Consider the following 24,830-nt stretch of genomic DNA (forward strand, 5'->3'; position numbering starts at 1 on the left):
AAAAAAAATTAAATTATGGGGTTTTACGTGCCAAAACCAGTTCTGATTATGAGGCACGCAGTAGTGGGGGATTCCGGAAATTTAGACCACCTGGGGTTCTTTAACGTGCACCTAAATCTAAGTACACGGGTGTTTTCGCATTTCGCCCCCATCAAAATGCGGCCGCCGTGGCCGGGATTCGATCCCGCGACCTCGTGCTCAGCAGCCCAACACCATAGCCACTGAGCAACCACGGCGGGTAGATTCAGGAATGCGCAAAATAAATGCTTGGCATTTAAATACATCTTGTTGGCGAACTCGAGCGACAACGAAACAGCAGTATAGCGCGCAAAATCTTGTTTTTTGAAACGCAATTCACTGCAGAATCGGTTCATGGAAGTGCGAGAAATGGCCATCGACCGTTCTCGCATGTAGACGAGCTGGCGTGCCCAGTCAGCGACCGCTTCGCTCGGTCGGGTGGACGCCGGCAAAAAAAAAAAAAAAAAAAAAAAAAAAAAAAAAAAAAAAGAGAGAGAGAGAGAGAGAGAGAGAGAGAGAAAGGGGGAACGCGCAGCACGCGATCGCGCATCCCGGCGGGGCTGCGAGCGCACGCCGAGCGCAACCGCAGAGGCCGCTGACGCAGCGTGCCGTTCCGCGCGCACCCGGCTGCCGCTCGGACACAGCAGCTCCGGAGGACGGCATTCCTGTCGGGTTCGCTCACGCGCGCATTTCGACCACAAACGGAGAGGTACACTCGGAAGTGGTCAGTCGGGCAGGGCTACTCTTATTACTCGACATGGCCCCATGGGAACAGCTGGGCTGTGCCACCATCCCGTTTCAAAGCGAATGCTCAGCTGCAGCTGCACCTGTTGATGGCACTAGCGGAGTAATCGCGCATTCAAAGCGGAGGTCGAGTTGAAAGCGACCAAAGGCACGTGCACACCAGCACGTCAAGCTTTGGGTTACACGTGTAGGCTGCAAGCGTAGATCGCTGTGGACTAAAACGAGGCTGTTTGTGAAATCAGCCAATTGAGTCCGGTGAATTGGCCCTTTTATTAAAGATGAGAGTATCCTAGCTGTCATCTTATGAAAAAAAGAAAAAAAAACGACATGTCAGATAAAACAGAAAACGGGATAGATAGTTAAACTGAATTGAACCTAATGAAACTTCTCTAAATTGCACGCCGCTCGAGCCTAGCTGCATCACTCAATGATCTAGCAAAGAGCTTCGAACCCCAAAATAGCGCAGCAAGAAGCCGCTCTCTAGACGGCCGAGCTCAACAGAAGTGGATAACGAGACCATTAGACAAGGCCGACGAACACGAGAACCCAAAATGGCCAGGAGGAGGAAGGGAGGGCGCCAAACAAAGGCGCGGCCGGGCGCGCAGCGAGGGAAAAGCGAAGCACCGTTCTCGCAAGTGCCTGCTGGAGAGTGCACGTGGCTATCAACAGACGCGGGGGGCGGTGGCCGCAGCTCCGTGCGCGCAGGCCATTGCGCAATCCTTCAGGGTGGTGTATGCAGTGTTGTACGGAACGGCGTTCCTGGAACTAATTCCTTTAGGGAGGAACGCCACCGTTCCATTAAGGGGAGGTGGAACTGTAGCGGTAACTCGTTACGTTTACGAAGGAACGGCAAAGGGAACGGCGTTCCTTCTGTAAACGTTCCACGGCATTGAACAGACGCACACAAGTACGCAGCACATCGTGCAGGGCGGATGGGCGACCGCGTGAGGCGCAAAGAACTACCGCTTGCCTGTCACATGACTATGGTGCATTTTTTTCGTGAGTTCTCCGCTATACTTTTTTATGACTAGGCTTCAAGATTGTCACGTGACGCTCCCCCTTGTAGACCATAAACAGACAGAGTTGGCTGTGGCGACCAAACCAGCCAGCGCAGATGTTTTCACCTAGTCCGCGCCCGAAGATTTCTTCTCCGTTCGGGCACCAAACCCTTCCAGCCGAGGAACAGGATGAACTGTCGCGGTACCTGCTGGTACCAGTTGACTACCCGCTGTCACAGATGAAGAACTTCGAGGGACTGAACCAACTTTTCCTCAAGTACAGCACAGCAGTACGCTCAAGCGCTTCGGTGGGACGGCTCTTCGAAATTGCCATCGAAGTGCTGACGAAGAAAAGGGTTCCTCTGTCGGACACCAACATCGAGATGAAACTCTCGCTGAGTTAAAACAAGGGACTTTACTAAGTTGCGAATATGTATAGTGGACATTTTTCTTCCGCTCATACTGCAATATTGGATCAGCATTCATTAAACGCCTATGTATTGCTCCTTTCGATTCGGTTTCTTGTGCAAGAAATTTAATTTTGATGCATGTGAGTAACTTTCTGTTTGCTCATCTGAGGCGCACAAATTAGTTGTTTAGGAACAATATCTATCGTCAAAAAAGTAATTAAGCAGAATAGCACACTTGTTGCAACATTGGAACTGAAGCCTGTCAGTGCGGAATTTATGCCTACATAGTACGAATTCCTAGGCAGGCACCAGATATATATGTCTCAAAACAGTGTGGCGATGTGCCACCACGAGAAGTTAAGCAAGCACTGCACTTCTGGCACGCAGTCGCACAATTAGCACGTGTACTGCATTCGTCGAACAGGCCATCGCAAGACTTCGCTTCAGCCTTTCTATCTTTATCGCGGTCTCCTAAGTTTCGTTTGCGATTGTACCATTGATTGTCGTGCCACGTATAAATGTCCCCCAACGTCCTCACACCTTGCATGCGGGTAAAATGATGGTCACAAGTGTACTTCGTGCCACATGTTTGTAAAAAAGAAAATTGCCAGTTTCGCTCGAAGCGCGAAACGATAGGAAGGTTATATCGTTGCGCTGAAGAGGTCTCGGAACACTGGCGTTTACAATGGCGCCACGAGGGGCGGCGTCGCACCTCGATGGCGCGCGAGACGAGACCACACTAAAGCCCCTTGATTAGACCACACCACCGAAGCTTGAAGTTTACTGTCCACCACACTCCGATGACTGCATGCTGCACAGCAGGAACGCCAGTGTTCACTAGGGACGGCGAAATTTTACCCAGAGGTAGCCAAAGATATGTGCTATATGGCATTCAAAATATACACTGGCAAAATCATACGACAAACCGAATCGTCGATAATGTTCGTCCTGTCTGTCACCTCAACTGGTGAGAGGGTGAGCCCTATAGGCCAACGGCGTCTTTACAACACCAGCTACAGTGCAAAAAAACCCACCGCCCAAGCACTCCGTACAGAACCAGCGAAGCTGAAACGTGCGGCCCCGGTGTTTAGCAGTGGGTTAATCCCGACGCTGCATTGAAGCGTTTCTCAATTATTGGTTACATGTTTGTGTTTCTAGTGGAACGCAAGCGCCAATGGCGGGCGAATGCTGCTAACCACGACACCGAGCTAACTCGACGAACGCATGCGACAACGGCGAGCCGAGAAGGCAGCGTTGGGGGCAGAGCAGGTACGACGCAGAGAACGACGTCACTAACGGCGCTGCCAATGGCGTGCGCGCTTGGGTGCGACGTAGAGAGCGACGTAACTGACGGCGCAGCCAATGGCCGGAGACGTTTAGCGAAACGTGGGACGAACGGTTTTTCGTTTCGCCTAGCCATATACAGCTTTCGCTGTAATTATTAAATGTGACTCTCCACGTTCAGTTCTTTGTGATCTCGAAGCACCACGGAGGTGCTTTCAGCTCAGCGCTATTACGTTACTGGCGTTTGTCGCAAACGCCAAGGACCCAAAGCAGCGCCCACGCTCCGAGTTTCATACAATTACTGTAGGAAACTTTATGCCCACGCTCGGCTACCACGTGTCAGTTGTGGTAAGGACCGCCAACATCAAAAGGTTATAGGCAAGACTTATGACATCTTTAAGCACAAGCCATTGCATTGCACATATATAGACAGTACAACCGAAGTAGTTTCCAGATTGTGAAGATTCGTCCATGAATGTAGGTAACAGCTGCTAAAGATCCTCATCACACCCGCCGCAAGGGCTAAGGCATTCTGCTGCCGAGCACGAGGTCGTGGGTTCGAATCCAGGCCGCGGCATGCACACTTCGATGGGGCCGAAATCCAACAACACTCGTGAATTTATGTGCACGCTACAGAACTGCAGGTGGTCAAAATCAATCCCGAGCCTCTCCTACACCACGGTGTCTCTCGTAGCCCCGGTGCTGCTTCGGGGCGTTACGGGTCAATCAGATATGCTCGTCATGAATTTCCCCTCGCTCGCAAGGACACATAAGCGACATCCTTAGAAAATTTAGAGCCGCAAATTTTGCGCTACAAACGGCGCGCAAATATGTCAAAAAGGGCGCTTTCGCCTGCCTTTAATCGCTTTGATTTGCCTCGTCGCGAGCCATGTGTTCGCCCTCCGGCGACCTTTTAGGTTAAGCTTCCCTACAGGGAATCCGCTGTTCTTTACACCAACCAGTGGTATGCAAGGAGCAAGCAACAATGCCGCGCAGGGGAGATTTCAGAATACCTCGACGGCACATGCCTCGCGAACAAACACGGCGCCCACACGGACACTCCAAGGCAGGCGCTCCAGTGGCCCGCAATGGACGAGAGCGGCATACCGATTAGCATCGCCGGGGCGGCCAAGGAAGGCCGCGCTGCGCGCCCCCGTCAGGCGCAGCGGCACTTATCCGTGCGTCCCGTGCGCGTGCTCGCGTTTTAAAGGCCCGGCACAAAAAGCGGCCCTGAATGGCAGACGTCGCCCTCACCCGCTGCTGCGCGATCGAAAGGCGCGCCGCCAACTGGGTCGATCGCTGCTGAGCACACGGAAGGGAGGGCATGCCCGCTTTCACTCGGGTCCAACCAACCCTGGATTCCGGATGCGCCGCGCACACCGAGCGTGTCAACATATATGTGCACGAACCTTCTGTCTTGTTTGTGCCTTGCCAGCCAGCACGACATGTACGCTCACGCCCGGAATTCTCCTGACAAAAGGTGCTGACCGTTCTCTCGGTCCTTGCGGTGCGCGGGGAGTTTATTGAATGCCTTTTTTGTGGCAGTTTACACAATCCGCCGCTATGGGGTTCGCTATGGCGTCATTGCTTTAAATCTTGACGACTCTCTATTTCCCTCGCCATACCTTTCCGAAAATAGTGACGTCAGCGCAACTCTTTAATTACACTACCCCGTTAAACTTATGCGGCATGGGGAAGGCGTCCTTTCTCCCTTTCCGCACTTTTGACCCGCTCGCCATAAAATCTGTCATTTCATACAGCATCGCTCGCCGAGGCCAGACTGTAGAAATTGACGAAATTTAGAAATATAAAGACAAGAACGAGGCCACCCACTTCCCGTACGCCTTTGTCCACAGACCCCTTCGGCAGCGCATGAACTCCACTCCGCTGCATGGAATGCACGCGTGAAGGCTCTGAGCTCACAGCTGCATTGTCAACTCACGGCGCGAATGGTAAAACACACACGCAGAAAGCAACACGGCGCGAACGTGACTGCGCCAACTTGCCGCAAAGCATGCCCTTTCTTAATGGGCAACGGGGTTGGTGGATGAATAACCTGCACGCAAATACAGAGCCACTGCAACACAAGCACAAGAGACAGATAGAATAGAGTGCACATTAACCGGAATAAACGTCCGGTTGGCCACCCTGTAGACATGAGAATAAACGAAAAGTAACTGTCAGCGCACATACGGTGAGGCGCCTGACAACAACAGCCTGACGTACAATTCCGGTGCTTCGTCAAAACAAAAACACAGCGTGCGAGTTTAAAACCACTCGGGCCGGCGTTGGTTGGGACTAGGACAGAATTTTCGCCGGGGCGTGCGAAGAGTAATTTTCGAAACCGAATCGAATGGTGCCATAAGCGAATCGAGGATACTTTTCGAATCGTTTTCGAATAATTAACACAATTTTCTCCATTAATATATAACGATACTGACATCCCAGTATTCGCTACGTTAACAAGTTTCTGTCATTACACTGCACATTAAGAAGTAGGCTTTATCAAAAGCTGGAATAGAGCAGATTACAGACAAACAATCGGGTCAACAATCGTTTCACGCAGTAGATAGCCCTATTAGATACGGAGTGAACTTACTCGAGTGTTAACGTTCTACCTCTGCATGTTGCGGTGAACTGCATAACCGTATGCATGTTTATCCCAGCAGGTTAAAAAAGAGACGCTCGGGCGGAGCAATTACGAGCATGCCTCTGCATGCAAGTCTACAGATCCGCCCGTATAGCCATGGCATGCACCGCCATCTTCCTCCTCAGCTTTCTTCAAAGCATACGTGGCGGTGAATTTTGAGGGCGAAGTTGTAAAAGGCCGTCCTAGCAGCCCGTTAGCATCTCTGTATGCACCTTCGAGACTAGAACGGAAATGCGCCTTTACTGCAGAGCGAAATAAAGCACTTAATCTCTAGTCAGAAGCATCGCTGCAACAGTGCCGCTATTATATTCAAATATTGTTGCAATGGAGCGTATTCAGAGCTAATCCCAAGCGAAAACACTGTCGCAGCATTTATAATACCAAACAATAATCATCGCTGTCTGTGATTTCTGAGCAAAATTTAAGCGCGAATGATTGTGGTTTAGCTGGAAGAGTCTGAAGCGACGCAGCATGCTCACGTAACCTCCCGTTCTTTTATGTTCACTGCGGCAGGGATAACATTTTCTTCATTCTTGCTTGTTTCACGACTGATCGTACACTGCTGGCAATGTGAAGTATTGAAAAACTGTTCGAAAGCTTTTCGTATTTGCGAAAAGTGACTATTCGATTCGTTATTCGAAAGTTTCGAATATTCGAACACCCCTAAAATGTCCGGTTCCGTGACGGGACGGCGGTCGAGTGCGCCAAGCGCGGTGGCAAGCTCTGAAGCGACAGCACCCGCAGAGAACCCCCCCTCCCCCTATATAGACACTCTGCACCCAAAAACTTCACACGCGCAGTTACCGGTCATTACTACGAAAATTCCGTATACGCAATGATGAAAGAGAGTCGAGTCCCTGCGTGAGTGCAGGATAAAAAAAGAAGAAAAAAATGGAAAGGCACTTTCGTGCGACCTGTGCGGATTGAGGGCTGATCCCGAGTTCTCTCTCAAAGGTCTCGCAGCTTTCTCGCAGCGGTCTCGCGGATACGAGACTCGAATAAGCACAGCTGCCAGTTCTGTCGTTCACAGTGCAAACGCAGGACCTTCGCAGTCACGATATAGTCACTGTTATATAGTTTCCGCTGTCAACAGTGACAACCCCACCGGAAGTACAGTGAACCACTATGAATATTTCAGGCGATTCTTCGTATCCGCACGGCACTGTCAAGCTGTGACTTTGCAGGGTTCCACAATCTGTCAAAGACGAAATTATATATTATGTAAACAAAATTACAAGTGTGCGGAACCAGCGAGACGATGAAACACAAATATTGCGCGGAACACACGCTGCATGTGTCCCACGTGCAACTATACTTCTGGTTCTTAATGCGTCTTTTCACAGGCTCTACATAACTATTATGCTATGTGGCAACTCGCCCAGCAAGCAACTAGCGAGAGGAGGCGGCAGCGAAGTATACAGTGCGAGGCTTAGAATCGCGAAAGTGCGGTACCACCTAGCGGAAGGGGCAGACCGCGTTCGTCGAGAATGGAAGCAGAGAGGGACACTCGACCGAAAGTACGATGCGGAAAGGGCCACCGCATAACGGAAGTTATATCTGCCTTCGACCAGACTGCGTCGCCCGGGGCGTCTCGGAAAAGGTCACGTCGTTTCCACGGCGAGGAAAATACGAGGCACCGATCGAGACGGGACCCATGGTCTTGCCTGCCCGCTACAGCTGTGCACCCGTCCGCCTCAGTTGAGGCGTCAGCACGGAAGCGTCCGGTCGGCAGTATAGACGGGCAGTTCTATACTTTCTATCTACTCAGTGCGCAATGTGGTCGCTCGTTTCGCCAGCGTCTGTTGTGTGTTTCTCGGAGCGTGCAAATGTCGACTTCATGTTAAGCGAAATACACGAGCTTGTTTGGAGGCTGACCTCGTAAAGGTGCCGCCTTTGTGAATGCCTCGGGAAAATTAGCGAAGCACGTGCACTGATCTAGAATGAACGAGTGCATTGAGGGCATGGTGTGCCGATTATGACGTTCATAATGTCCATAACCGCGGCAGCGCACACTCGCACAACGGGCCGAATCGCTGGTCCGAACCATCCTTATGGATAGTCTGCCGCGCTGGTGAATTTTTTTCTTTCTTGTTCCGTTCTTTAATTGCGCTTTTTCTGTATAAGCGCGCGCGCACACACACAGAGTGCGTCCATGTGTTCTCTATCTTGTCCCCGCCTTTTGCGCTGTGCTTGTGTAACGATCAATTACCAGCACGCCCAAGTCTCTACCCTTGTCAGCTAAGTACCATGTACCAACTAGCCCAATAGCAAACTGTCTTAACGCAGACTGAATCGATGATTAGGTCCGTCATGTGGATCCTCTATACACTCACACCCATCCAGTAGCTCACTGCACTCGCATGCACCGACGAGTGAATGCGTCCCCACCAATGACACGTACAGATCCGCTCGCACCAGGGCCCTTTGTTTGTATACTTGCTGGAACAGTGCAGCATGGTGCAAAGCCACATGTCCTCAGACAAACAGAGGCAGAGCCTATACGAGGCTGGTCTTGCATCGTGTAGGAACGGTAAACCCCCTCCCTCCCATCCACCGTCTGCAGGCTGCATATGACTAGTGCCGTTGGTTAACTCTTCAAGGACGTTTGTTTGGGCTCTAGCTTCCAACACCAGCTGGTCGAGGCACATATATACGCGCGAGAAGCTTTACGCATTCGGTTCCTAATTGGCGGACGCGGCCCGGCTTTAGTGAAGCAGTTAGCAGCTTCCGTGCTCCGGTGGTCGACCTCCGAAGGCCATTAGCGACACCGATAGAAATAAGAGGAGGAAAAAGCCTCTCCCTCCGCCATCGGTTGTGGGAAAATCGCGGCCCATCGCTCGCTCGCTCTGTGTTCGATTTCGAAACAGGCGACCTTCCTCGGGCCGAGACGTATACGAGGTGGGGGAGGGCGAGCACCTCGATAAGCGACGGCAGCCGGTTCTGTGTCGTGAAAACGACGGCGAACCCGACAGACCATGCTTTATACCGCCATCCACGCCGGGGCCTCGCGACACGCACGCCACGCATGGGCGAGGTACGATTCCGCAACGGAAGCACCAGATTAAAAGGAAGTAAATAAACGGATGACACCAAGCGCAATAGCTTGCGTGTTTGTGTACCTAACTGCTTCATTCTGGTCCTGTCGTGGTTCTTGTGCACTAACTTAAGTATGCTCAAACAACAAGACTACTGTAGAATTTTCCATTATGACATTGTCGTATACCAATAGCCGCGTTCAGCAGGTTTCCAGCAAGTTCCAACTGACGGAGCAGCCACCTCTCAGACGCGTCCGATCGTTTCTGACGCCACTCGAAGGCATGTATAGTATAAGGGAGCTAAGTGCGTTCCTAAAGTTGATAGCCATGTAGGACATTCGGAAGGAACACGAAAATATCGAAAAACGACGGAACGTAAACGGATGTGCTTCGTCGGCGTGTTCCTTGCCTACCCGCATGAGTCCTTGCCGCATTTAGGACTTTCTCACACATAAATATATCTTAGCAAAAAAAAAAAAAAACAATAAATAAAAAAAACACTTTGTCTGGGACCAAGAATCAAGCATTTCATATGCACTGAAAATTCTCAGAAAGAAAGAGCATCATTAGTGCTCCCTCTGGTCCTGGTCATTCTAATCAGCACAACTGCCACCTGTGAACTCTAAAATTCGTGAGAATCCCACAGAGGATAAAGAAGACGGAATACAGCACGCATTTTTGTTTGCTTACTTATTTTATAGTTTGCCTCGAGTGCAACCCTGCAGTGGAGTATGTATACTTACACATACAAGCTTTATTCACGATGTTATACTTTTAGACGCAGCACACGAGCAGCAGCAAACTTGGAACAGCAGAGAATGACAACGCTGTTTTTTAGATCACAGTGACTTTATTAGCGACATCGCATTGCCGATTTCGCTTGATTCATGAACTTGCGTCAGAAGCAAAAGTGGCGGTCGCAATCGTTTCCGTTGATATATCCAGCGCTCTGCTAAACTGCAGCAAATGCGAGACGCGGCGAGGGAAACTCGAAAGCGCGGGGCAACTTCCTGACGGCGTCACGTTGTCCACCGCAATGAATGAATGGATGGGCAACGGAAGCGTCGATGCGTCAAATGAATTCCAGACGCCATATATAGGGCGACGCATCGCGCTTGGTGCAACGTCATGGCGAAGTGACAGTATGGCAGGCAGTCGTCGACCGAAACCACGGCGTACTATTGTTTACACTGTCAAATATCAGCCATATTTCAGGCTTTTGAGCCAATCAGAGAAGACGCCGTGGCAGCCCTTCGGGTTAATCAGAGCTGATAAGATGACTAATTCGACCACATTTGACAACGCGCGGAATAGCACCCCTCTCTGCTTGCAAGCGGCCACTGAAATCCACGCAAGGCATGGCTTCTATTGAGTACAATAAAATTACGCATTTTAATCCCAAGGAGGTGTGACTAACTGTGGTGTCCAGTTCTTTCCATATCGGCTATATGACATCGAAATGTGAAAGGCGCAGGCAGGAATGAGTGCCGTCGGCGGAGCTCGAATCCACGATCTGCATGCCGCGTATACATGGCGGCATATATGCATGCCTCGATGCCTTTTTTTTTTTTTTTTTGCGAGTGTTTACGTCAGAATGGGTTCGGGCTTCGTGTCCCAGGAGGTGCACGTGTCATGACGCGGAAGGTGGCCACGTGAAAGCAGCTAGGACCCACGACGACATCCAACAGTAATCGAACTCTGGCGCTGCCATCCTTTAGCCACCATGGGAATGATGGTTAGTATAAACACACGAGTATGTCCCATCTCCGTGCTTGAGACGTTCCAGTGGCTTCGCTTATCACGCTTTATCTGGGCCTCAATTGGTCTAAATTTCAAAGCAATCCACACTTCCTTTTTAAATGCGGAAGGCATTCAGAATCACTGCTAATTTCAGTGGTTCTGCTTTTCCATGCGTCCGTGGCGCAATGGTTTCAATATCTGGCTTCTGTGCTAGAGGTTCTGTGTTCGAATCCTGCCGTCGGACAATTTTAACAATGTTTACTCAATCATTTAATAACGCAGTACTTTCTTGAAATTGATCAGTTCGCAGAGTCACGAAGTCGTTAAAAGCAGGAAGGACGAAGTGTACTATATCTATACGTCATTCCCACGGTGGCTGAACTGCCCTGCTTGCAGCTGCCGTTGACGCTAGCGCCCTCTAGTAATCGTACGAAACTCCACGGCACGAGGCAGTCGTGGGTACGCGGCGACAACCGATGGATGGCGTGTCGCCTCTATTTCACTAAACATAGACAACACAGTAAAGTCCCCTATATATCATCTGCTTGTTCTTGTCTTCAAAAGTACTGCAGTCCATTATGGCAGCGTTCGCTCAAAGAGGCCCTCGCCACTTCGGAGCCACTGGTAACAACGCGGAGGTCGCCCGAACGAACCACTAACGAGCAGTCATAGTGGCTCCGAATAGCCCGTTATCTTTTTTTCTCCCTTTTGAAGCGTTGCGCAGACAAAAGACACGCCGCAACAAGAAATTAAAATAGAGAGTATAGTACACAAAAGAACGGCGCCGGATACTGACTGCAGGTACACAGCATGCGTCAGAGCAGATTTGCGCGTGAGAGGCTCAAGAAATAACAAGTCAAATGCATTCCTGAATATATGCAGACACGCATCATATGTACAGTCAACCACAAAAGTTTGCGGACCACGCGAGCGCGTGCCAGACTGCCTATCCGCGCCACCTAGCGGTACGCCACCTAGCGGCGACAGGGGCGCTCTCCCGGATATGAGCCCTCTTGGTACTCGCCTGCCTGTTAATTTTTTATTCCCGTGCATGACATTGTTAGTTCGTTGTGTTGACGCAGAGCGCTGTCTGCGATAAGACCGCCACATATCTGGCTTGATAGCAGTATCGGAGCAATCACTGCAACCTTTGTCGACTGGTGTGCCAGTGGGTAGATAAGTTTCACGAAGCGCTGCGACGATTTTTTTACGCGACGTTTACTGGCGCACTTTGGTTGGCAGCATCTTGGTCCAATGAGTGTTGCTGCTTTTGCGTCTTGAGAGAAAGGGTAGGGAGGTGTTTCACTGTCATCAAAAATAAAGAAAAAGCGGATGCATAGAAAATTTTCTTTCACACATAGGCGCATCTTCGCATCAGTCGCTGAAAACGTAGTAGACTTGCTTCAGGCCACGTGGTGATTGCCTATTTGGAAAGATGCCGCTGCGTGTTCCACTTGACGAAAGAAGGCACATTGTGCGTTTATTTATAGAGGGAATACCTCAGCGCGAAATCTGCCGCCGAACCAACAGGAGCCGGACTGCCGTGAATAGGATTATTCAAGCTTTCCGCGACGATGACATATTCACAGATATGGAGCGCAGTGGGCGTCCAAGGGCCACGACTGAGGAAGAGGACCGCCTGATTACGGCCGCCATCGTGGCTGATCCTTTTCAAAGTGCAGAGGATATCCGAGAAGCGCTCTCGCTCACGGTATCGTCTGAGACTGTAAGAAGAAGGCTGAGTGAGCTTGGCCTGCAGTCTTTCGTAGCAGCACAGAAGCCCTGCCTCTCAGACAGCCAGCTACAAGAACGACTCATGTTCGCTACAGCAATGAAAGATTGGACAACAGAGAAATGGGGCGATGTCATCTTTAGCGACGAGTCAACTTTTTCCACGCGCTGGGACCAACGGAAGCGGGTTTGGCGTCCACTAAACTGCAGGTGTGTTTACAGTGTATTGGCAGTTAATTCACGAAGCTAATTCTGCATCACAACATGTTTCACGTAAAATGAGCTTTTGGATCATTACGAGATTTTTCTGTAGTGGTATTATGTTGAAAACATTAACGATTGTTTCATAGTACTACTTACTCTGAAGCTAATTAAAAGCTGCCAGTGGGTCTTTCAGTACTATCTAATGATGTTTGCACGTTTTCTATTCCAACTCTATAACAGCATTATAAAGTTCATACGCAAGAGGAATCACAACACTTTTAGACGCGCCGCTGGAACCCAATTGTATGCTATTTCTTGCAGATATCTGCCTAATTACACACAGAGTGTTCTATCCAGTGGACGGTGTTCCGTGAGCGTGTGGGGAGCAATCAGCAAAGATGGCCTTGGTCCCCTTGTGCGTCTGGAAGGGCCCTTCACTGCGTCACGGTACTGCGACGTCATCACTAGACACCTCGTTCCGTATGCGCTGGACGGTCCCTTCAGCGACGGCTGCTATTTTTTTCAACACGACCGCAGCCCGATCCATAAAGCACGTATCGTCCAGTCATTGCTAGAAGAACATGCTGTTTGCCAGCTTGAGTGGCCTCCATGTGGCGCCGACTTGAATCATATAGAAAATGTCTGGGGCATGTTGAAGAAACGGCTGTCCACACGAGCCAACCGCGGCCGCACGGCCGATACGCTGTGGCAAGCGATCGCACAAGAATGGGAAAGCCTGCGCGGTCGACCGGAGATTACTGAATCTTTGTACGAGTCGATGCCCACACGCATCAATAAGGTGCTAGAAAACGGCGGACATTTCACTTCCTACTAGATCATTGAGAGACCTATGTTACATGACACTTCTGTAAATGTCTTGTGAATAAATTCATCCCCTTCAGACACGAATTATGATGCACTGTCTGCAAATGCGTCAAATGCGCATGGCATCATTTCAAGACGCTCACTATTACATTCCAAGAAAGAAGACGAAGCAATGTGCTGTTTTGTGCGAGTTTCAGTAAAAAAAAAATTAATTAGCGTATAACTCATTATCTAATTCTGAAATCCGTCAGCTTCAATGCTTGCATAAAAAGAATCAACTATTAGGCCCGAAACGCATGCACACTTGCTTTTTCGGTTGTTCTCGTGTCGACCGGAGAAAAAAAATACTCTTGACGTTGGTCTTGGAACGCGGCACGTCGAACGATTGTCTAACATGGTAGTGTCTCCAGCAAAGTGATCATCTGCAGCAATACGCAGGACAATGAAGTTAACTGACCGCTAGTTGTCCCATCAGGAAGCGGACACGAATGTGCACACTGAGTTTTAGGTCATTTGAAGAAACACGTGGCGTGGGACGCGCCTCCGAAGTTCGAGTCCCCAAACGAGGACGCCGTGTCGCAAAGGGTTATAAAAAGAGTCATCGCACCCGATTATTTCTTATTTTTCTAAATGTAACCACTATAGCAGCGCGGTGGTTCGGGCTTTGCGCAGCAAAACCTGGGCGCAGGCGATCAAATCCCGGCCGCTACTGTCACTTAGCGATGGGGGAGAAACGGAAAAATTCTGCCTACTGACTAAGCATCTGTGTCCCATGGCTGCCTCACCGCTCACTCACGCACTCACGAAAAAAAAAAAAAAAAAAAAAAACAGCGTGGCTACGCGAAAATAGAACTGATAACAGCCGAAGAATACGCTGTCTGATTACTTGTACTGATATTCTGCTCTCCAAATATAAGCAAGTAGCCCTGGCTAACAAAGAGCGCGTCACGTTGAAAGAGATAGGTAGAAAATATTTGCGCACAGTGCGAAAATAGACAGGCCATAGATTTAAGGAGCGATGCGTCTTCAACGTAGCGCTGCTGTCGATCGCTGGTGACGTAGCGGAAGTGTCGCGAAGAGGCTCTTGGCCACGCGCTCGCGTGGTCCGCAAACTTTTGTGGTTGACTGTACCTGGCTATAGGCACAGTGTGCACTGTTTTGGCATGTATACGCATTCGGACGCGTGAGTGGACGGATGGCCCAACATCAATGGAGACGACGTCATAAGAGAGCGCAGTGTTGCCAGCGAGAACTACTGCTACAGAAGCTGCGCTGTCGAACGGAAAAGGAGTATACCCGAATGCCAAGTACTACGTAGACTATACGATAATCGATTCAAGCAGTGGCACACTCTTTGGATACATTAACTATCGGCATAAAGGATGTATCTAGAGGTATGCAAGTTCAGTGATAAAAATAATAAATATGCGTCCCCCGCACAGACAGGAAATGTCATGTGTACACTCCAAACAGTGCAATTCGAGACGATCACATCAAAGAACGCAAGCACTCTACGTGTGAGTTTACGCCTTTATGTCTACCGTACGCGAGCACCAACTACAACAGGAGAGTTCAGTCAATTTAATGTGTACGCTCTCCAACCCTACAATTAGCTGCGCACGCTGTGTATGCGCGGATGTCTATAAATGTTAATTCGTAAATTCAATTTTCGCGGATCGCACGTCCCGCAAACATTGCGCGCCGACAGTACCGTACTTTCACAGTGGATGCTGCAGGATGTCATTTCTAAAATCAATTCATCGAGGTAAACAGAGGGAGAAAAAAGCCTGCGCATTATTATTCATAAAAGTCGCTCAATTTTACGTTGGTTACGATTACGTATGTCTTTTTTAAAGTCTTTTCTCGATATAAGAACTAATACCCACACAAAACGGCTTTATATACAGCACCCGAATCCAGGGATGTAATTTCAGGCAGAACACCTCAAGAACGAAAGCAAGCTAAAATTAATCTGCGTGGCCGCGAGCATCTTTAGCAGAGAACACATGCGCTCCTGTATCCTTCGTGACTATCACCGGACTAAAAGATACATCCCGGAGAATTAGGTATTTTCACACTTCCGTTTCGTCACGTCGGTAAAACAGCAGCGGAACCAAGTGGCGTTTCTCTCTCTCTCTCTTTCTAATGTTTCACGCGGTCATCGTGCTTCTTCGGCTCAGACGTTAAATTTAGCCCCATACTTGAGCTACAGACGAACAGTAAATGTTCTTCGGGTAAACGTATGTTCAGACTAACTGGACACGTTTTCAAGGAAGTGTGGGCGAAAATAACGGACGAACTGAGCTCACCTTTTGCCTGGCAGGCGGCCGTTGAGAATTCAATGCTTCGGTACATCGCTCGTCTTCTCTTTATTAGCGCGCGCGCGCGGTGACTCCTCGTATGCACGAAGGAGCTAGAATTCAGGAAGGCATCCAGAGCATAGCCATTCTGAGGCAACCGTTAATTTAGCAGTAGATGAATCGTTGCAAAAGAATAAAAAGGCAATGCTGGCAGTGAGGGGAAGAAGCGTTGTTGTATAAAGTTTTAGAATTGTGGCTGTTTCGGCTTTTCAAGAAGAACAATGTCACGAAAGACGTACTCGAAGGTTGGCGTGCATTTCACCGCAGTTCTTGTGGCTGTGAACCCCCTTTTGCTCAGTGCATGCACCTTTGTCAGCAGATGCGGCGACAAGCTTACACGCGGAATAATAGAGACAGAAAAGATTTGGCGACTCGGTTCTGGGTGTGTTAGTACATCATCTTGTCAGTTAAGGAACTAATCTTCCTAAGAAAGTGAATTGCGCCTGTGTAATGACGATGCCTTTTCAGTATAAACAGGGGTCGCCGAAAAGAAACATTTTCTTGGCAGTTAGCGCTCGTCTGTTTTCTTGCTTCTTCCGTGTTATTTTTTCGCGCTACAATTTGTCAATACTCAGGATGCTATCAGAACTACTCCAAGGGTGTCTCGCGGGAGCAGTTATCGAGCACTGCTCGCGCACACCACTGGAAAGCGCAGAGAAACAAAAAAAGCCCCGCTCCTGACGCTCGCGCACGTAGTACACATTCCGGCCGCGAATCTGGAACGCGGGTATATATGGGAAATATATAATGGCCCCGTTGTGCTTCCGCCCCAGGGAGCCAGACGCGTACCATCCGCAAAACACGTCCGAGCGGCGACCATCTCGGAGGCTACGCGTCGTGACGCCGGTCAACTTTCACTCGCCCGACGACGACGCAACAGAAACCGGATTTCTATATAATAGGCGGCTTCCTGGCGCTTTCTGCTCGCTCGGGCACTTGCGCAGCGGGGCCGCGGTTTTTGATGCTTGGCCACATATAAACGCTAACGAACCGAAAGTGCTGCGGTGTACGACCCACGAGACTCTGTTCGGGTGAGCTTCCACCGAGAGGGGAAGAAAACACGGGAAAACGAAAGAGCAGAAAAGCCTGCTGGCGACGATTGATCGTTCGCGCGCTTGAGCCGTATATAGCTTGGCGTATTTCCTAGATGGTAAGTTCCGATCTGGGGCACGCTGCAATTACGCGAAGCCAAACTTTCGAGCAGAGCCGGGGAAACCACAGGGCGGGCGACATTATATTAACAGCGAAGCTGTTTAAGCCAGCCGTAATTTGTGGTTCGTATCAAGAAACTATCAGCAGCAGCAATGAAGAAAGAAATAAACTTTCTTGCCCGAGGTGGGATTCAAACCCGCGTACTCACGGTCCCAAGGCGAGCGTCGTAATCACTATAGGCTATACAGCCACGCTTGCAGAACATGCGAACCATATGATTGCGTTCGAGCGTCGGCGTCTTCGTCCACAGCTGGCGCGTTCGCACGCGCTCGTGCCAATGCTCTGCGAAGTGAATAAGAGGTTTTGCGCGCTATGCTCGGGAGAGTGATAGAGACGCATTCACGGAGCGGGTCTCCTGGAACGCGGTGTCGGTGCGGCAAGCTGCGCTATGCAACGCGCAGTGACGGCCGTAAGTCCGAGACGCGCGAAAATGAAATTATCATCATCATGTGTAATCAGCTGAAAAGTTCGCGCGCACTTCCGGAAAATGCTGGGCTACGATCGCCCAGCTTCGCTGTTTCAAGCGTTGTGCGGCCGAGTGCAAGGTTAAGCGTTTTTATTATTATTTCTTGTTATCGGAACTCGGGCAGCGGCAACATTAATATTGAATAAAATCGAGCAGGGAATAATAATAATAATAATAATAATAATAATAATAATAATAATAATAATAATAATAATAATAATAATAATAATAATAATAATAATAGCCAGCATGTACAGTGTGCGAAAAATACCTATGTCGAGTTTAATGAATTTGCCAGCAAGCGCACCAAAGCGATCTCGGCCGTAAGGGCCGAGTTAGCTTAAGCGTCATAGTTGTCTACTTATATATACGGCAGTGTCGCCAGGTCACGTACAGCGGCACACCACCTCACACGCGGCGCGTCACGGCGTCATAGACCGACAGCCGACCAACATGCACAGCCAACGAGCAGCTGGATTCCCCAAACCCCGCAGGGGCAGCTGCAGTGCCCAATTCCCGTTGAACGAAGAAATAGAAAAAAACGAGAAGCCGCCGCGATTTGAGCGAATCAAAGAAAGAAACAGGTAAACCGAGCGTCCCAACACAAAGAACAGCAGCTAAACCTTAAATCGCCTCCTCGCGGGCAGGCGCAGATCGTGCAGGTGCGCCTTGCCGCGCGGCCGCGCACGTGTGCGCGGACCACGACAAACACCACGCGGCGCGACAGAAGGGTTCCCGACAGCTGGCCGCTGCCCATCTGGCGCCGTGAGCGCTTCCAGGAGACATCCCTGCCTGCGCCCTCTCCCGGCCTCGACGTCAAGCCGACGCACTTCGTATCACATTCAAACGCGACCCAAATCGCCCTGCCGTCAAGCTGGGTCTGTTCTTTATATCCCTCCCTGACTGAACAGACGGAATTGCGATGCCTTCTTTCTGTGAAACCCGCGTGTGTTTCCTTTGTAGATTCGTGCAATATATTCCAGTGGATGACGACTTTCCATTTCGTGACACTTCCTTCACCTTGCGGGATTCCGCAGAACTGATCTGCGATATCAAAGATGGTGCAGCCGCATACTACAGCCGAGGCGCGGACTTTCACCCTGCACGAACGCCCTTGTAACTAAGGTCGTAAAACAGTATCACCGACGCTGTCGCGAAATGAGAACGTCACAGACTGGGTACTTAACTAGCTGGGCATCCGAAACTTTCGTAACTACCACCAAGAATCATGGTAAACGATAACTGCAATCCTCGATTTCCATGAACCCTGAAATTTCCTCCAAGCGCCGTCCAGCAACACCTTCCCAACTTTCTTGAATTCTTCAACGTACTTTAAGACTGATTTGCAGTGAAAAATGTCTTCCTTCCTGTGAGTGTCCTCAGACTTCGCAGAGAGATAAGGCGGCATGACATCTACGTCACAAAACCTCACTACCAATGTAGAAAAATAAAACTGAATACAGACAAATCAAGAGAAATGTGCTCCGAGAGCAAGATTACCAGGTGTCAACTTCTCGTCAAAAAGTAAAGTAAGTTAACAAACAAACAAACAAACAAACAAACACACAAACAAACAAACAAACAAACAAACAAAGTTATTCGCATGGGACGGGAGACATCACGAGGCATGGCGAGAAAATAAGAGCGTCTTCCCAAGGCCCTCAGTGAGTGCCTCCACTGTACGATGACCAACGAGGGCGAGTTCACACTGGACAGACAATTTCAAACAGATTCCACGGACGGAACAATTTCAAAAAAAAAAAAAAAAAAGGCAGTTTCCCGCGCGGGACGTACGACTGGAAGCCGCGCGTATACCAGTACTCCTGCGCAAGTTACGCAATGCAATCGTGACTGCACAATTGCAGGGTGCCCATTGCGATGCGAAAGTGGACACCAAGCACAATGGACAGGACCCTTCGATGTCGGAAGCAGAGAGAACCGCGGCAAGTGGCTTTACCGACGGCTGACGGGGAAGCGCGGGAGGCGTGTGACATCAACTTCGCGCGCTGCACCGCGTCAAAGAGCGGGCAGCGGACGCCATTACGCGGCGTGCACGTATAAGTGGCAGCTTGTCTGGTGGCTGCGGGCGCCCCTTTGCAACAACAACAGCCCCCGCTTTGCTGCCCTTCGGGGTGTGGGTTATGCGGCAGGCGTAACTTCTTCACCCTCACTGCGAGATACCGAGGAGCGAAAACGACGCGCCAAGAGAAGGGAGAGGGCTGGTGTGCATATTTTCGTGCGGGGACGCAGTCAAGCGCGGTTGATCAAATACGCAACAACGAGAGGACCGGCACAGGAAACGCCATTCCCCTCTCCTGCTGCTGTTCACGTTCCTCCGAGCAGAAAACGGGAAAGAAGAGACGGAACGCAGCGCGGCGAAAACCAGATCGGACGTCGCTTCGCTCGATGACGCACGCGGCGAAACTCGTCCGAGGCGTGCCCTCTTTTCTGTTTCTCCCCACCATGCGTGTGTTTCTTTACGCATAATGGAGAGAAGAAGAAGAAGATCGGGTGCGCCGAGAGCGGCTGGCTGAAGATAAGAGCGGAATGTAGCGCGCGATTCCGGATTGAATCTCGATCGGAGAAACAACACGGCCGCCGTTCTCTTCGTGCGCGCCCCCCAACGAGTGGATGTCGCATCACAACCTGGCACCGGTTCCTCTCGGAGTGAAAGAAAGGCCGCGTGCATCCACGCCTGCGAGGGAGCAGGTGGCCACCGCTAATTTCACAACGGCGACGCTTTGTCGAATGGAAGCCATGCGTGAAGATGGTGTTCGAAACCTCAACCGGGAGTCATGTCTCTAGCACTGACCCTTTAGGGGGGGAGGAGACGGGGACGAGAAGCTGCGCGAATGGCGACGGGACGTGACAACACCGCCAAAATATGCATACGCGGATATTACCCTGCCTGCCAGTAAAAACTCTGGACAACGATTTTCAATACGGTACAGAAAGGCGTATTAGGTACATTCTATACAATTGACAACTGTAACCTGTGACTTGCAGAGAAGACGAACCTACATGTGAACATGCGTGAAGATAAGCGCGATGCTGCAGCTATAGGTATGCGGGTAAGGCGTCCTTTTGACTACCGGCGCTGCGGCCGCAAGTGGCATTATGATATTCGTTGCACGGATTTACGCGATCCAGGTTCTGACCGGTCCACGTGGGGAGAGATGCAATGAAACGAAACAAAGCAAGGATAGCAACAGCTCCCGAGCTTCAATGCGCCGAAACGCCAACAAATGAAAGCAAATGTCAAGCCATCGGAGCGGAGCGGTCTTCGAACGGGGTGCAGTGACACCCGGCAAAGTGGAGCAAGGATGGCCGCCTGCCGTTCGCGACGAGCCGACAACAAGGCACGTCCGCTGCTCACGCGCCCGAGCATTTTCTCCGCGCCCTCCAGCGCCTCGAGTCTATAATGTGTGCCTTCCAATGTATCGGCTCGCCCCACACTATCGGAGCCAGCGATCGCCGAAACGAGAGCGAGGCAGCAGCTGCTGCTGCGAGCTATACGCACCCTGCTAATGGAGAGAGCGCACCGCTGGCTCCGCCTTATGAAACGATGCGTGCCCCAAATGGAACGAAGGCTGAGGCACGCTCTCATAGAGCACACAGTGGCGCATTCTGCATGCTGATTCGCAGGCCTCCCATGCTTGCCTCCCTTCTAACCACCCTACCTAAGGTATGCTTACCGCGCACGCTACAGTTTGTCGAAAAACGATGGCGATGGTATCACTGCCGTTAAAGTACAGGTGGCAAGTATACCTTGCGGAATATTACGTCGCTGCCAGTCATATAGCAGCTGCGCACAGTGCACAGCAGAGAGTGTCCGTATGAATTGATCGAAACAGCGTCACACAAAAAATCTCTGCGAAAGATTACTTTGCAAGCGCTAAACAAATGTTCACTCGCTTTGTTGTTAGTTCAATCTGTCCCTCGCGGTACCGCTCGATGACATTCGAGCGCGAGCAAATCAATATTTACAGAGTTCTCGATCTTATACACCTAATCACACTCGATACACAGAACCCAAGTCTCCCGGAAGTCCGCCGAAGTATAACAAGGTGCGAGTTTACGAAACCGTTTCGAAGAGGAGGAAAGGGTGGCGTATACTAATGAGGCAAGGACCCACTGTCCTCGTCTGCGCTTTCCGTAAGCCTACACGTAACGGGACAAGCAGGCGGCTGCCAACGCACTGGATCAGCAGAGCTGGCTCGTTAGCGGCGATGTTGCCGAGAGCCAAAAGATAGCTGTCTAGCGCAGGATAATCGAAGGCAAGGACGCACGCCACTTTTCTCAAGGATATGTCTGCGTGTGACTCAGAAGAGGTGGCGACGGCGCGAAAGCAGGTTTACTATACTTTGGCCGCACAAACGCCTCCGGTGTATGCACGCCACTCCGTGGTATACACGTACGAAATCCAGTTCCGTACAAGACTGGAGCGGCCGTGCTGATGTCGGTGTTATCGTGACTGCATCTGTAAAATATTCAAGTATATCTGCCATATACTTTCCTATTGTTTCACAGACATCAAATTAACTGTTATGTTACTTAACTGTCAAATTAAATGATGGCCTTGCATACATTCGAGAGTTGTACACGGGCTATTAGAAACGCCGTTGTGAAAACATGGAGAATAATTTTGTCCGCCAGGAATTCTTTAACGCCTGTTACATTCCGCTCCCATCGGAATGCGGCCGCTGTAGCAGGGAATCGAAATCGCGAACTCGTGCTCAACTCCTGCTGTACACTTATTGACTTGCGTAAGCCGTGCCGCGAGGTCCGATAATCTAACACTGTTCGAAAATCGTTTCATTAACGTACGAGTTGAAATTACGGCCGAACAGGGGAAAGGGAAACGAGGGAAGAAGGAAACGTGAAAAATAAAAAAAAGATGTTGCGCCCGATAGGAATCAAATTCTGGAGCTCTAATGTTAAGACGCCATTTGCACTGACCCTTAGCGGAAGTGAATGCGTTTGCGAAAAAAAGAAATAATAATAATGGATCGTATTCTCCAGAGTATAACGTGGCAAGATAATTTCAAACGACAACGAACTTGAGAGGTGAGTGCAGTGAGGAATAATTTGAGAAAGCGGAGGATTAAATGCAAATGGATGGTTTACGATGTCATTATTATATAAGACGTCGTTACTTTTATTTAAGCACCCAGAGAGAAGTACTAGGTTGATGCTGGGAGACGCAAGCAAAAACCAATTTCAAGGCTTGACCAAACCTTGGTCCAGTTTTACAAAAGAAATTATATCGTAGCTCGCTCCTATATAGTCGGCTTTCTGTTCTATACCACCACCGCTTGAAAGCTCTGCAGATGGAGCCGAACTGTCGTGTCCACCTTCCAGTGCTTACCCAGCGCCACAGAGTTGCACTAGCGCGACACGAGTTAGCTACTCGGCAACGCTCATGTTCCAGTGGTCTCGGTTTCTCTACTATTATTTTATCTTTTTTTTTTTTTTTTCTTTTTGAGGCAAGGACCGGACGAAGTTGAAGGTGGGCAAACACACTGTCGATGCGTGCAAACCCTGCTCCAAGCACACACCGAGCTGCGGTGAGAGAAAGGTTGCAGCAATATACGTCTTCTAGCACCGGGAGCTGCAGTACGACGGCGTTGGCGTGGCCCGCTGCTTACAGGAACGCGGGCGCTATAGACGACGAATACAGGCACGCGTGGCTCAGTGTACGTCACAGCGAGTCCTTCCGCAACTTCGAGTTTCTGTACGTGCGAGCGTGCACCATAGCGGTGCTTGCTGGCGTCGCCACGTGCAACTCCCTTGTGCTGATACAGCTTCTGCAAACCGTATAACGACCGTTCCCGGCCGTGCTCTTTCTCGCGCCGTTACTTGCCCGGAATTACGTGAATAGCCTTTCTTCAGTGCACATATCAGCTCTCTCCCTTTTTTTTCCCTTCGTACGCCCCCCCCCCCCCCCTTCCACCAGTTCAGGGTAACCAACCGGGCACAGTCCTGGTTAACCTCCCTGCCTTTCATTTATCCTCTCTCTCTCCTACCGTCAATGCGCAATACGCCCTTACCAGCAAAAAGGATCCACATCTCATATCAAATTAAAAACAATGTATGCATTGCTGGTACTTACGGCTATAGCATCGTGCTTACCGTGCCGACGGTTTTACATAGTATTTCAACTGCGCAGTCAGTTGTTAATTAATATGTGAGCGTCGTTACGGGGACACTCCATTCTCTATACTACGACCGCACTGTGAAACGCGACTCTCGAAGATATCAGCCGTACGGGCTCGCGAAAGAAGTACAAATGCTGGCAAACGTGAGAATTGACGGGCAAACTTTTATCCGCAATAGCAATTCCAACCCGTTGCACCGACGACTTATTTTGCTTCATTTTCTTCGAACTTCCTCATTAGATTCAAGAAAGCACGGAACATGCTCACTGCTCGCACAACGTGGCTCGTTGTCTCAAGGAACTCCCTGCCGACAGGGTCTGACGGAAGATCCAAGCGGCTGGAACCACTCACGCACAAATCGGCCTCATTCAATGGGAGGGAGCTTGAAACAAGCCGTGACGATAGTTTCAATGGGCAGCATGTTTGCCAAGCAAGAGTGCGGCCGGCCTTTCGACGGGGCAGTGAACGTAAGTAAGAACGAGTGTAAGTACGCCTTATCACGGCTCGCGTCTGGTAAGAGAAATTAACTACAGCATCACATATACGGCAGAAACCACGTGCCGACGCCCCAAGGAAAGGATAGCTGGTTCTGTTCGCCGCGCGTTCATTCTCCCTTCTTGTTTACACAAAGAGCTATATAATCAGCGTCATGACAAATAATAGGTACGTAGACTTGAGCGACTGCTCTGGCTCTGATGAGCTCATATACTGTATACAACAGCAAGCTCCTCAGCTGACGCCGCCATCGATCCTTTCGTGATCGCCGTCTGCTACAGTATCGCCTGTCGTGGCCTCCACGCACAGCTAGATGCCGCACAGATGACCGAACGCCGAAGATATACGCGTCCCAGCTCCCAACTGCACATGGCACGATGACCAGTGGGAGCGAATGCTTTGCGTTTGTTCGACTTGTGGGGAGGATGAAGCTGAGGAGACGGCTCGAAGACGACGACACGATAAAGACGACGACTTATCATAGAATGCACGGACACAGA

The 24,830-nt window shown here is 50.2% G+C and overlaps 1 protein-coding gene across 2 annotated transcripts in view; it reads right to left on the reverse strand.

Moving 5' to 3' along the window:
• LOC119446793 (coiled-coil domain-containing protein 50) overlaps window positions 1-24,830 on the reverse strand; it is a 70,572-nt gene that overhangs the window by 36,029 nt on the left and 9,713 nt on the right. Inside the window, exon 2 of one of the 2 annotated variants that reach the window (XM_049664385.1) lies at window positions 15,949-16,052. The exons of the other annotated variant lie outside the window; for it this stretch is intronic. Within the exon in view, the coding sequence (XP_049520342.1) occupies window positions 15,949-16,052 (104 nt within the window). The remainder of the gene's footprint in view (window positions 1-15,948; window positions 16,053-24,830) is intronic. 2 annotated transcript variants of the gene reach the window in all.

The sequence above is a fragment of the Dermacentor silvarum genome, chromosome 3 (assembly GCF_013339745.2).
Source record: "Dermacentor silvarum isolate Dsil-2018 chromosome 3, BIME_Dsil_1.4, whole genome shotgun sequence".
Taxonomy (NCBI): Eukaryota; Metazoa; Arthropoda; class Arachnida; order Ixodida; family Ixodidae; genus Dermacentor; species Dermacentor silvarum.